The 13,351-nt window shown below is 36.5% G+C and overlaps 1 protein-coding gene across 4 annotated transcripts in view; it reads left to right on the forward strand.

Annotated features, from left to right (window-relative positions):
* The window catches only part of EPS15 (epidermal growth factor receptor pathway substrate 15), a 69,297-nt gene that overhangs the window by 44,233 nt on the left and 11,713 nt on the right, over positions 1–13,351 (forward strand). For all 4 annotated transcript variants that reach the window (XM_076340220.1, XM_076340219.1, XM_076340221.1 and 1 more), the window contains 6 exons: positions 3,203–3,275; positions 8,204–8,365; positions 8,982–9,179; positions 11,120–11,317; positions 11,877–11,954; positions 12,326–12,416. In XM_076340220.1, the coding sequence (XP_076196335.1) occupies positions 3,203–3,275; positions 8,204–8,365; positions 8,982–9,179; positions 11,120–11,317; positions 11,877–11,954; positions 12,326–12,416 (800 nt within the window). The remainder of the gene's footprint in view (positions 1–3,202; positions 3,276–8,203; positions 8,366–8,981; positions 9,180–11,119; positions 11,318–11,876; positions 11,955–12,325; positions 12,417–13,351) is intronic.

The raw sequence follows: 13,351 nt of genomic DNA on the forward strand, positions 1-13,351 counted from the left end.
CAGGTTAAAAGGACCATAAAGCTGGTAAATTGGTCTCTCAAAAGTAAGGAAACAGAAAAATGTCCCCAGAAAAACAGGGCAACCTCTCCTTGCCATACACTTGCATCAAGCCTTTGTCTCAAAGTTCAGAGATCTACAGCTTCTTAGCAAAGCAATGGTAAGAATTTTAATGTAGGCTAGATTATTTCTTCTAACCTTTGGTTTGGAAGTAACTGAGCTGTTGCAGCTGAAAAGGTTGGGGAGAACAAAGGGGAGAAGAAACTAGACAAACCCTAGACATTTTTTCTGGCATTGCCAAACTGAAGTACTACTACACTAGGAATTCCCAAAATTACAAATGTATGTGAAAATAAGAAATGTTGGGCTACTGTGAGTGTAGATAATGCTACCAGCTCTGTAAGTAGTTATCTGTCACTTGTTGTGGAAAAGAACATGATTTTTTTGCTTTTGTAACTAAGGTGGTTCTAAAGTGTTGGCCATCAAGAAGCCTGGCCAGGGTTGTTTCATATTTGGCTTGAATGCCTCTACTGACTGGGGACTCCTCAGTTGTCAGCTATCACAAATATTTGCAATATGCTGGCTCCCATTTTTAAATTACTTCATTCACAAATTAGTATAAAACTTATAGATTTACTGAGATTATTTGATTGTAAATCATGAAGTATCTGCATTGGAGAAACCATCTGTTCGTTTTGGGTTTTTTTTAATCATTGCTTTTAATTTCTTTGATATGAGTTTCTCCTGACCTGACTACTATTAAAATACATAGGGAAGTTGTATTGCTTTCATAAATTGACTTGAATTGGTTACAAGTGTCCTTTATTGGCAAGACCGCAGTTGGTTTTGGGTTGTTTGTTTTTTGGGGGTTTTTTTAAGTGCTGATGTGGTAAGGGACTTTATGGTCCAGGAAATCTGTCATATCCAATAAATCAATTTTGTTACTTGTTTTTGGTTCTTTCAGTTGCTGAGCATTCCTACAGGGGCATACCAGATAGTTTGTAAAAGAAATGGAGGCATTCAGAAGAATTAGTGAATTAAGTAGGTCTGTGTTGTCTTTTTTTTTTTTTTTTAAAACAAAGAGGCATTACGGGGGGGAGGAGGGGATGTGTTATGTGTAGACTACATACACTCAGCTTGTTTTCCTTTGCCTGAGACTGCTGCCTAAGCTTTTCTTGTTCTGCCTGACAATACTTCTTTCACTTGATTTTTTTCCAATTCATTGTTTGTGTTGTGATTTGGCCAGTGTAAGCTGCCTGTGGGTGGGTATTGTATCCTGTTGCTTGCTTAGCATAGTTCAGACTGCAAGGTTTAGGTACCTGGCTTCTGTTGAAATTAAAGGGAAGTGATCTTCATCTCTGATAGTCTCTTAGGCATATCAGTGACAGTAATGCGGAAGGCTGTATATTAAAGCATACATACCTGCTTGCATTTCTATTTCCTGCTCAGTTTTCATACATGAGCAGGAAGAATAACAAGTATTTGTTACCTAGTCAATTATTCTCTTTTATCTTCAATCAGGAATAATATGCCTGAATTTTTGCTATGCTTGATGCGTGTCTGAGGGCTTGAAGGTATTTTTCAGCCTGACTTTTATTTAGATCTGTGGAAGTGCTTTACTGAGATTGAGACCCTTCGTTCTTGGGAAGTTATGGAAGGCAAAATCAACAGAACTTGTTTCAACCCTGTGTTGCAATGCTTTAAATATTTAAGTACAACTACACTACAAATACTAGTTTATTGAGCTAGAGGAGTGTGCTATAGCTTTGATGGAAATGGTAAAGATTTGCTTAGAATTTCCATGATACTTTTTCTGATGAATGGAGAGTGAGGAATTTCATGAAACTTGAAGGTTCACACATAACAAAATAACTAGCCTTGTTCTTCAAAGTCCTTCTTTCCACATCTTTCCTTTCCTCCATTTAAACCTTCCCTTTGGGCACAATCAGCAAGTTGCTCTTTAATCAGATACTGAGATAAATAATAGCAGAACATAATCTGTAGTAATTATTTTTCAGAGCAAATGTTCATTTAAGATCTGTGACATCTGGATCCTTTTTATTTTCCATTGTATGTGGTTTAGCAGTAAACAATAATTCCTCAGCTTGAGTAAAGAGAACTTAGAGTAGAGCTGCTTTACTTTGGAGACAGAAATGCTTTCTTCTGTATTAGATAAGAGTAAACAATAAGATGAATAGTTTTAGATTGATTACCAATCTGCTGCTATTAAAATACGAAGTTACCTTAATTTCAATATACACTAGTAATATAATTTGGTAGCTTTTCACTATGGTATTTCATTTAGAAACGTTAGGTTTATCATTGTTCAAAATCTAACTTTTAATGTGTGTGCTAATTTATTAACGAAATCTTTATGAAAGTAAATATCTGTATACAGAAGGTAGTGTTAAAACGGTAAAGCTTAATGCTTTTCAGCATCTGTGAAAGGAGAAAAGATTCCATATACTGTCTAGAGATAAACACTCCTGATTTTTTTTTTTTTAAACCATAACACTTCTGAGTTGTATGTTGTTTTTTTCCCCTTTCTTAAAGCTATTGTTATGTCTGACTGCCAAGAATTTATTGATGATAATTCCCCTGTCATCAGTAGTCTTGAATAAATGTCTGTAGAGACAGACTTGATATGACACAGCAAATAACTATGCATGGAGTCTCTGAGCAGATAGTGATTACAGCAAGCTAACCTTTCTTCTTCTGGCTGAGCTTACCAACAGATATATCTAAAATCTGTTAGGCAAAGTTCATTAATCAGCTAGATTGGCCTGCTGGAAATGTTTTCTAGCTGCTGTTAGCATAGGAATTACTGTGTTTGCAGGGGTTAATAGATGGAATCTGATGCAATCCCTCCCACTTTTCCCAGCAGTTTTCATTAGACAAGTGCTCCATAGCAACAGTGAGATCACTGGAGACAGTATTTCATTGATTTCTCCCTCCCGCCCCCTTCCATTTTTGAGCCATTCTTATCACTGAAGTGCAGTTGGGTGAAAAGACGGGTTTTTTTATGCAGAACACTTATGTGGGCTTCTGTCTTGTAAATAATTTGGAAAGCAGAAATCCCTTACATCTTTTGTGTTTAATGTTTCACAATGTATTTAAAGAGAGATACAGGCTTAGGGGGCTGGATAACTGTACCTGCTGTAGCTGATGTTCTTAAGTATTCTTGCATTGTTTGCTGGTCTTCTAGGGAAAAGAATAATGTAGAGCAAGACCTGAAGGAGAAAGAAGATACCATCAAGCAGAGGACGAGTGAGGTCCAGGTAAATAAGACACAAAATTATTGTTCGGACACCTGATATTGCACCATGTGGTGCTTTAATGGCAGTGGGATTACTGAGTCTTTAGATCACATCACTTACTCAGTGAAAAGAAAAAAATTGGTGGCTAGGAAAAAGAGTGTACTTTGAAATGTATTTTCTATATGAATGTGAGTTGGTGTGGGTGTGTATATTTATATAAATGCGTGAGCTCCTAGGATATGTAGCCTGCATGAAAAATATTACAAAATAATAGATTTTTTCTTTTTTGTTTTTTAGCAAGGCTGCCTAATGTATAATTAAAACTAAAGATGCTGTAGCACTGCAAATTAATAAACTTAAGTGTCTGAATTAAAAGGGCTTGTATATGGGGCTGCTTCTTAAGAGTCACAGTAATTACCAGCTTGAGAGGAATGTTGCCTCAAGTTAATTTTGCGTAACATAAGTGAATTTTAAAAATTATCTGTTTGATTTTTATTTATAAGGATGACATTGAATTTCCAGAATATTGGAAAATTTAAATTTTATAAGTGTTTTACAGGGATTAAAAATTACACAGTCAGCATCAGTGTTTAGGGTGCTAACAGTCTAGCCAAGCCCTGAATTAAATGCTGCAAAGCAATATTTCAATTAAATTTTAAGCTGCAAAAGCAGCTGGAGTTGCTGCTTTAAGAAAAAGCTTCAGTGTGATATCTGATCACTTACATTTATTTTAGGAATCTTTATTATTTTAAATAATCTTTATTTGATTAAGAGCAAATAATGCAGGATTTCTGCATTTTACTTTGTATTGGGCAGAAAAAGAGCCAACGGGTTACAACCGTTATGAATTTTGTGCTTGGCTATTTAATATCCTTAAAGCCTGGATGATAATTAATAGTCTGACCTTTCAGAAGATAATCAGAAGCTGGCCTGTTAGTCACGATGGCAGCCAGATTCAGCAGCTGCAGGAATGCATACAGAAGTTGCCCATGTCTGTGATTCTGTCCATGCATGCAGCGGTCATTCCCCTCCCCACTCTGCAGATTGCCTTTTCACACTGTTAAAAATTCTTACGGGTATTCCTGGTTTTGCACACAGGATGATTTTGTTAGTGTGTTCTGGAATCTGTGTGTGTTCATGTGAAGGTTGAGTTCTCTGGTGTCTTTGCACAAAAGGTATATAAAGCTAAATAAAAACCTTACCTTTAATGTTACAGTATTAGTGTCATCTGCATATGTTTAGTGTTTGATAGTCAGCAGCATCACAGAATTAAGTCATTGTATCTAGAGCAGTAATGTTGGAAGCAACTGTCTTGGGTCCTTAACCTCTTAGTGATCGCACAGGCTATTTGTCCCTTGTTAATTACAGAGTTATAGAGTTCTGCCAGTCTGCAGAGAAGGAACAGTCTTACTGGCTTGTCAGAAAAATGAGAAACCATCAGGATCAAATAGGATATGGCTGCAGCATTTATTTAAGCTGGTGGCCCTTTATCTCTGGTCCCTTTCTTGCTCCTGAATGTTGGAGGACCTGCATGTTTCAGGAAACTTTCTGGAACTTCAGAGAATAGTGGTGACAGACTAAGAATATCTTTACGTCATGCTTTTTTCTTCTGGTTTTATTCTAATGGTGACATTTCTAAAGATGGTGCACAAACCCAGTGTGTTCTAATCTGCCACCTTGGATCAAGCTAGTTTTGTGGCATCACGCTCCAGGGTTTCTGACACCAGAATTACTTCCATGGACACAAATTATCATCTCAAATATAGCCACGGTCTGATGGGTTGGACAGACTTGTATGGGAGGAGGGAAAGAATGACAGTTTTTCTTCTATAAAATAATTTGTATACTATGTAAATAGATACTAAAAAGTAAGGACAGAAAAAGAGTTGGAGGGAAAACATAGCATACTGGTGGGTTTTAATGTGCTTATTAAAATATCAGCTCTTTAGTACCAAAGATTAGGGAGTGTTTTTTCTTGAAAAGGTATAGGCAGAGTAACAAAGATCAGGAGACCTCTAAGGCACCATTTCCTTAACTTACTCTGTGATTGGATTAGCATTTTCCTCTAAATATGGGACTAATAAACTCATATGAAATGTTCTTGGCAGTAGAGAACTTTGTTTTACAGAGTTAATGTGTAGCTAAAACATTAGTTTTTGACCACATACCAAGTGGCATCTGAAAGTGCCTTTACTTTGCTGTCCCCTTGCTCTCTCACCACCAGCCTGCTCTTCTAGACACAGATGTTGAAGGACAGTGTGCCTCAGTGGCTAGACACTGCCTCAAGCAATGGGCTTTTGGGCACATTCACAAAACTCATCTTCCATCTAGCTTTTCACATGTATGGACATGGTTTGTCAGTCTACCTGCTAAGACTCTGAAATAAGTGGTGATTCTCCTGACTTTTCCAACAATTACCACTTGTTCCCTAGAATTTTATTGACATGAAGTCAAAAGGTCTCTGTTTTGCTTTTCAATGGGACACTGAAACTTCGTAGAGAAATTTTTAGAACAAATGCATGTAACTCCTGAACAAAGCATAATATATGTTTGCATCAATTGGGAAAAAAAATATAACTGCATGTGAGACACTGCTTCAGAGAAGAGGGGGAAAAAAGTGAAAGGTATTTTGGGACTGTGGCCTTCCAAGTAGTCCAGAATGTTTCTGGCCTTCTCTTCTAGCCTTTTGATCTCCTTGTTGGCCTGAGTTTTCTTAAACAGATTTATGCCGAGTATCCCACTCAGCATTGGATTTTCCCTATTCTTGGTTTGTTGCAGTGCACCAAAGCCATTAGAAAGTCAGTGAAGTTTAACTTTTCTGTGCTGTTTTAGGCTTAACACTTCTTAACACATGAATCATTTGGTGAAGTACAGACTGGCAAGTTATTAAATCCATTGTCTATCTGTGGAAATACAGATCTTTAGCCTTTCCTTGTTCTACACTACGTTAGCATGGAGAGTTACAATTGTAAATCTAATACAAGGATTACAATTACCATAAAAATGCTAGTTTGTACCACCTCAAATATGTTAATGGTTTTCATATAGAATCTCATTCAGTGCTTGAACATTAAGATGCTGCTTCTCTGCTGAGGGGGTTCTTTGAAATCAAAGCTTCATTGGAGCCTGGTTTATTTCATGAAGATGTATCTTTGAGTATTAGCCCCAGTTCTGTGTATTGTATCTACTCTGACCTTTAATTTTGGAGTGGTTATGTCAGCGTGTTTGGGTTTTGGGTTTGGTTGGACTTTTTCCTTCTTTTTCTCTTCCGGGAGCCATCAGGCTTAGTCAGGTCTCTTCAGTGCTTCTCTGCTGCTGTGCCTGGGACAGACATTGGGATTCAATGAACAGTAGCAAGAGTGGAGGTGATCTATATTGTGCGTATGTGAATTCTTGCTTCGTTTCGAAGAAAGGAGACTGAAATCACTTTAAGCTGTTACTTTTTCCCCCATTGCTTGTGTTGAGTGTCAGCTGATACTTGCTTTTCAAAGCAATGTAAAAAATGAATGGATCAAGAGTGTCCCAATTATCCAAGTCAGTAGCTGCTGTAAGAGCTTTTTGTGTGCACGCTGGTTTGTCTTTCAGATTAGAAATAACCAGTAATTTACCTAGTCTGACTGCTGTACATCAGTCATATACCCTTTACTGAACTTCAAATTTTGGTTTTTTTTTCGTGTTTTGTGTTTTGTTTTTGTTTGGTTTATTGTTTTGGTTTTGTTTTCATAAAAGCATCTATGATGTTTCTTTAGGTAGTCTTCCAGTTGTCTTGAGGTTACCTATTTCCCTAGCATCTGACTGCTGCACCATATGCCTTTCTATTTCTGTCTGGCTTTTTTGTCCTGATTATCTGGAGGTGTTAGCACATGTGGATAAACTATCTCCTGCACCAAAAAAAACCCCAAACAAAACATATCTAAAAAAGGACAACAGGATCTTAGCTTAGAGTAGCACACGAATGTATGATCTAATCAGAAATTCATGTCAGCTTGTTTTTTATCCTCCTTAATTTTCTTTTCATCTCTATTTGTTTTTTACTGTCGTTCATGATTCTTCCTTCAATTACCGCATTTTCTTGGAAAGGCTGCATTCTTCTCTTTTCATCTAATACTTTTCCTTTAATATAAATCCTTTTTGATCTCCCTGTATTATCTCTTCCTCTTGACTTTGACAATTCTTTCTTCTTCCTAAATTCTTTTCTTGACATGTTTTTTCAATGTTATCTCTGCAGTTTGTTGAAGTATAACCATTCCTGTTGCTCAGAAATGAACTAATTATCATATGATGCTACTTAATGTACTTAGAACGCAAGATGCATACTTACTGCTGTTTCATAAATTAAAAGATGTCATATTGTTGTGTATGGAGTGTGCATTTCTTACCAGTACTGTTACATGGAAAATAAGGTTTTGGCTGATTTTTGCAAAATCAGAGGCAGGGAGGCTCTAGAAGGGAGTGCATTTAGGTTAATAATGCACCGGTTTGGTCCTTTACCATGTTGCTAAAACAAGTTCCTATTTTTGGCCATGTGTTTTTGGAAGGGGGAAGGAGCGGAATAAATAATTTCTGTTGTTAAGGAACTCAGTAAAACATATTGCTAAAACATAGGACAGAGACAATGTAGCAGCCTGAATAAAGACAACTTCTAAATTCAAAATGAAACCCTAACCTCCCTGTGAGTAAAACAGTTAATCTCTCTGTTGATGCATAATCTTCAATATTTCAGTGAGATTCTTTTTACTAAAGAAAAGAAAAAGCAAATAACCTGATTATTTTTGTCTTAGAATTAGAATTTGAGAATACTTGCTTGTCTGACATGTTACAAATGCTAGCTTTTGAAAGATAATTTGTTGATACTTTGAAATCTGAGTTAGTAATGCAGTTTATACTGTGGAATTTAGTGGTTAGGCAGAAAGAGGGAACAAATGCAAAGCTAATCTGTTTTATTCCAGGATCTACAAGATGAAGTAAAGCGGGAAAGCAGTAATCTGCAAAAGCTGCAAGCTCAGAAACAGGAAGCACAGGAAGTCCTTAATGATCTTGATGAGCAGAAGGCCAAGTTGGAAGAGCAACTTAATGATATCAGGCAGAAGTGTGCAGAGGAGGCCCATTTGGTAAAGTCTAGTGGCTAAGGCCATTGAAAGAGTAAATGCCTCATTTTGAAGAACTTAGCCTTCCAGTGTTACGGTTGTTGGGGCAGGAGAAAAAACTTTAACGAATAAACAGGCTGAGTGTCAAGATTTTGTGACCAACAGAGAATAGGAAATAATGTCACTCATTTCAGTGACCTCCTAATTTAGTATCAGTGTGTCAGCAAATATACTGGGATATACTTGCACACAAATAAAGTTAAGTGCAAACAAATAATGCAAAATTATAATGCAATATAAGTGTAATTAGAAGCACTAATTATTGGGATTGATTTGTTAGCAGTTTAAAAAAATCATCTTATGGTTACGTAGATTTTTTTCTAATATAAAGCTGTAGTATTTCTTTAAGGTCTAAAATCATATTTTCAGTATTAGAAATATCTGTGTTGGACAGGAAAACAGCTAGAATATGATGATCTTATTGAGACCGAAAGGGAATTAACCTTTCATTCAGGTATGATCTGTAATCTCTGCAATAGCTATGAAGTTTTTACTTTTTCTGGTCATAAATAAGAGTATATGGATGCGTTTGGAGGTGGGTTTTTTTTATTTGGCTTTGAAATATTTGTTGATGCTTTAGATTGCCATGCTGAAGGCTGAAATAACAAGCCAGGAATCAAAGATTTCAGCATATGAAGATGAACTGACCAAAGCTCAAGAGGAGCTGAGTCGCCTGCAGCAAGAAACTGCAGAGCTTGAGCATTGCATAGAGTCTGGGAAAGCACAGCTGGGACCCCTTCAGCAACATCTGCAGGATTCACAACAGGAAATAAATTCAGTAAGGCAATGTGGAAGACAAAAAAAAAAAATTTTTTTTTTAGCTGACAACCTTTGGTGTGGTTTTTCTTAAGGGGAAGGCGTTGTTTTCTTTTTTCTTCACTGTTTGCTCATGTCTTCAGTTGCTTACACATGTGTTCTGTGCTAGTAGTTGTTAGGATTCTTAGAGGCTGACTCAAGTCACTCAAGATACTTTGTGATTTTTCTCCAAGTTTTGTTAATAAAAAGGGATTAATTTATTATACTTCCTAAATAATTTATCTTAAGGTAATGAATGAAAAATGGATAATGCACGTTTAAATTCTGTGTCCAGTAGTTATTTTAGCTTTCTTCCTCAGCCATGGCCTGGGGCGTGCTCTCACTATTCTTTAATTGATGTGAAGTCAGTATAAAATTACTAAGATTTACTTAGTGCATTGTTGAAGGGGGAAAGTAAGGTGAGTGTAAGAATAAATTGGATTGAGACTAGATACTGAGAAGCAGAGATGGCTGCACTGGTTTTTAAGCACAGAACTGTGCTTTGAGTTGTCTGCCGTTATGTTAAAGGAACACTTCCAGCTCCTATCTGTAATCAGTGATTTATTATTACTTCAGTGATGGGTTTGCTTGCATACCCTTTCCTCATCATTCTTCTCTGGCTCGCCAGCTGTCTAATATATTAGCCAGAGTCACATCGTTATCAAGTTAAAACAAAACAAAAAGCCTTCCTATTAACTTTGAACCCTAGAAATTGCTGACTTTTGGGTTGGTCATTTCACATGTTTCATGTCTGTAACTTGTTAACAATTTTTTTTTTTTTAAGACTTCCACTGCTAGAGTTCACGCAAGAACACTTTCTTCTGTTGAAGAGCCTTACAACGTATTCATAATTTTTGAATTTGGCTTTGAGGTTTAGAAACTGAGAAGTAAACAAATGGGTTTTCCATTGTTTCATCACAGGTAGAGAGAAGGTTGTGCTATTTCAATATTAATATACTAACAAGAGGTACTTGTGATGAACAGATTTGAGGCTGATAATACAAATGTTTATGCTTGACTGTACTACAAATAGTTTTTTATAGGTTTTATATTAGTACTCATGATTTTATTGCTCTTGGCTCACAAACAATGAACAATAGGTGCTTTAGGCAAGATTAGATAATGGTTGGTCTGAGGTCAGTGTATTTGAAAGACACCTGGTGTTGTCTTTGCTGCCACCTGACTTGTGACGTGCAAGGCAATGAAAACTATTAGGTGACTGAACTAGCAGAAGTCAGTGGGATTTAGACACCTAAATATCTGAACTTTGTTCATCCTTCTGCATAATCTGCCAAATCCAATAATTCCTTCATAACTGGCAGGTTGGTTGTAAATGTTCACTGTGAGGCACTGCATTAAGCATATTGCTGAAATAATAATATGTGGATCTAACTGTCTGCTTAGGAAGATATACTGTGGATTTTGTAGACTTCAAAAGTCAGGTGGGAAAAGATAATGAATTTGTAACTTTCTTTCTTGGAAGATGAGAATTCTGATAAAGCAGCCTTTTTAATTTAGAGTTTAAGGCAATTGCAAATGCGTAATTAAAAAAAACCAAACACCACCAACAAAAAAAATCCCAAACAAACAAAAAAAAACCCTGAAAGCTTTGCAACTCTTCTTATGAGTTTAAGTAGAAACAAAGCAACAAGTCTTGGTGTTGCCAGTGATGCAGTCTGCTTCCTTGGCAGGAGAAGGTTCTCAGGTCTGTCCTTCAGCTACATTATACCTCTTCTAAATCATATTTGTGCTTATCTCTCAAATTTCACCCTTTGATTGAAAGAACATGGTTTTTATTACATTTGCTTTTGAAAATAAGAATTTCAGACATATAACTTCCATCTTATGTTTAAGAGGGCATGGTCATATACTAGCTTCTGTGTACTGCCATACGGATGCATATACATTTATTTCTTTTTACAGGTGCAGACAAAACTTCTTGAGCTGAAAGAATTGGAAAATAACCAATTTAGTTGGCACTCTCAGCCACATAATACACTTGTTAATGGAACTGTGGATCATTCTAGTCTTAGCAACAGCAGCAGTGAAACTTCTAACCTTAATGAGAATGCTGAAAGGGAAAGTATAGCAGAAGATGAACAAATAAACAGTGTGTCTCCAGTAAGTAGTGTTTTGCCTGCTTCATCATGATGCAATGCAGCTGTGAAGTTGGAATAAGTTAAGAATGTATCGAGATTGATTATGTTTTTAAACACTTGCACAAGTGAAATTTCAGGGTGTTATTCTGAGGGACTATGTTTCAGCAATCTGGAAGTTGATAAGCAGAAAAGGAGGCAATTTTAGCTTGGCTGGAAAGTGGCAATAAATTTTTTTCTGTATTTGTTTCCAAAGCAAAATATCATAAATTGAATAGTAGAATTAACATTAAAGGAGAGCAGCTGTCTCCAGTTGGTGCAACAAGAATGGAATAAGGAATAGTACAGAAAATCTAAAGCTGTCTTGCTTTAAATGTCCCTCCTTATGTCCCGGTAGATTCTTGATTTTTTTTTTTTTTTTTAAACTTTCACAAGGTTTATGGAACACTTCAAGAGGTTCATACTTATTATGGAACATACTGAAGTATCCTTTAATATATTCTTTTAGCTATTTAATACTTAAAATTATATTCTGTAGTCTTCTGTTTACTTATTTACGGTGAATTGCTTTTATCCTTATGTAGATAAGGAATAGCCCTGAAACAACAGCCTCTGTTGTGGAAGAAGAGAAAGAGACCCCAGCTGCAACCATTACCAAAAAAGTGAGTTTGTTCAGATCTGGGGGAGGAAAAAGTAAATTAAAAAGTCCTGGATAAACTCTTTCAGGCTTGCATCATGGTCATAGAACAACAGAGAAATAACTTATTTTATAGTGACAATAAGTCACTTCTTATTGTTTTTATTTAGAGTGTGATGTTATGAAAACATTTCATCTCATATATAGCAGGCAGGTTGTTGGGAAATATTTTGGATCTCCATTGATGAATTATGTAGAATCCTAGCTGTGTCTTTTTTTTTTTTTTTTTTTTAGCTTAAGAAACTACTAAATGGTAACACAAGATGACATAAGTGTTTTCTGTCCTGCATGTATTAAAAATTTAATACCTTTCTCTACTTCTTTTGCATTGCCCAGGAAGATCCATTTGATGCTGAATCTCATCCGTTGCCTGATCTAGTTTCTGAAGCCAGCTTAGAGTTCTTCCAGTCTGACCCTTTTGTTGGCAGTAAGTAGACTTTTCTCTAAGTGCAGATTTGCAGAAACAGGTCTTGTATGAACACATCTCAGACTAATCTTCACCTTGGAACTGCTCTTTATAGAATAAATGTGAAGGTGTTTGAGTGACAGGAGTGTGGAGCCAACAGTGTTACAAAAATGGAAATGAGAGTTCCAGGATGTTTCACCTTCCTTCATCTGGACTTTCTAATTAGCTGTGAAAATTGCAGCTTTCCCTCACCACTCTTCCTGAGTACCTCTCTTACCTCCCACCCACCCTTAATTTGCAGCACAGATCCACAAACAGACCAACTGAGTGTTCAGTGAGCTGTGGTGTGGGGAGGGTGTGGGTGCTTGAGAATGAATGGCTGTGGCCTACTTATGGTGAGTTTGGCAGTCAGAAAAAGGTAATGTGGAACTGCACCATCTGTTTGTCTTGTGGAAGTGCTATGCTTTATTTTAAGAACTTGCTGCTTACGAATGCTGTTCCTCTGATTTTATTTTTTCTTTTATGTTGGAAGAAGTGATCTGTCTATATGGAGCCACTTGGAGAAGGGGAGTTAATTTGAATTAACTGCTGAAGCAGATGTTTTCAGCCACGTTGATTCTGAAAGCATGTAATATATTAATGTAGTCTAATCAATTTAGCTAGTATCGCTCCAAAAGGAAAATAAGCTAAATGTTTCAGATCACTTGGCTTCTGAAAGAATGTCAGTGCAGATTTAATACTTTTAATGAATAAATTAAACTAATTTAAAACACCTTGAATGTTTCTGTGTAAATATTGCTTGATTTTTGTTTATATTGAAGTGATCCTACTTTTACAGCACATGACACAGCCTTTCAGAGGAGAAAGGTATGTCTGTTAGTAGCCAGCCTTTTGGGCTTTGTGTGCTCAGTATGTTCAGGGCTAGATACCTACAGCTAAGAGACAGTATACCTATG

This window comes from Aptenodytes patagonicus, chromosome 5 (genome assembly GCF_965638725.1).
Source record: "Aptenodytes patagonicus chromosome 5, bAptPat1.pri.cur, whole genome shotgun sequence".
NCBI classification, from domain to species: domain Eukaryota; kingdom Metazoa; phylum Chordata; class Aves; order Sphenisciformes; family Spheniscidae; genus Aptenodytes; species Aptenodytes patagonicus.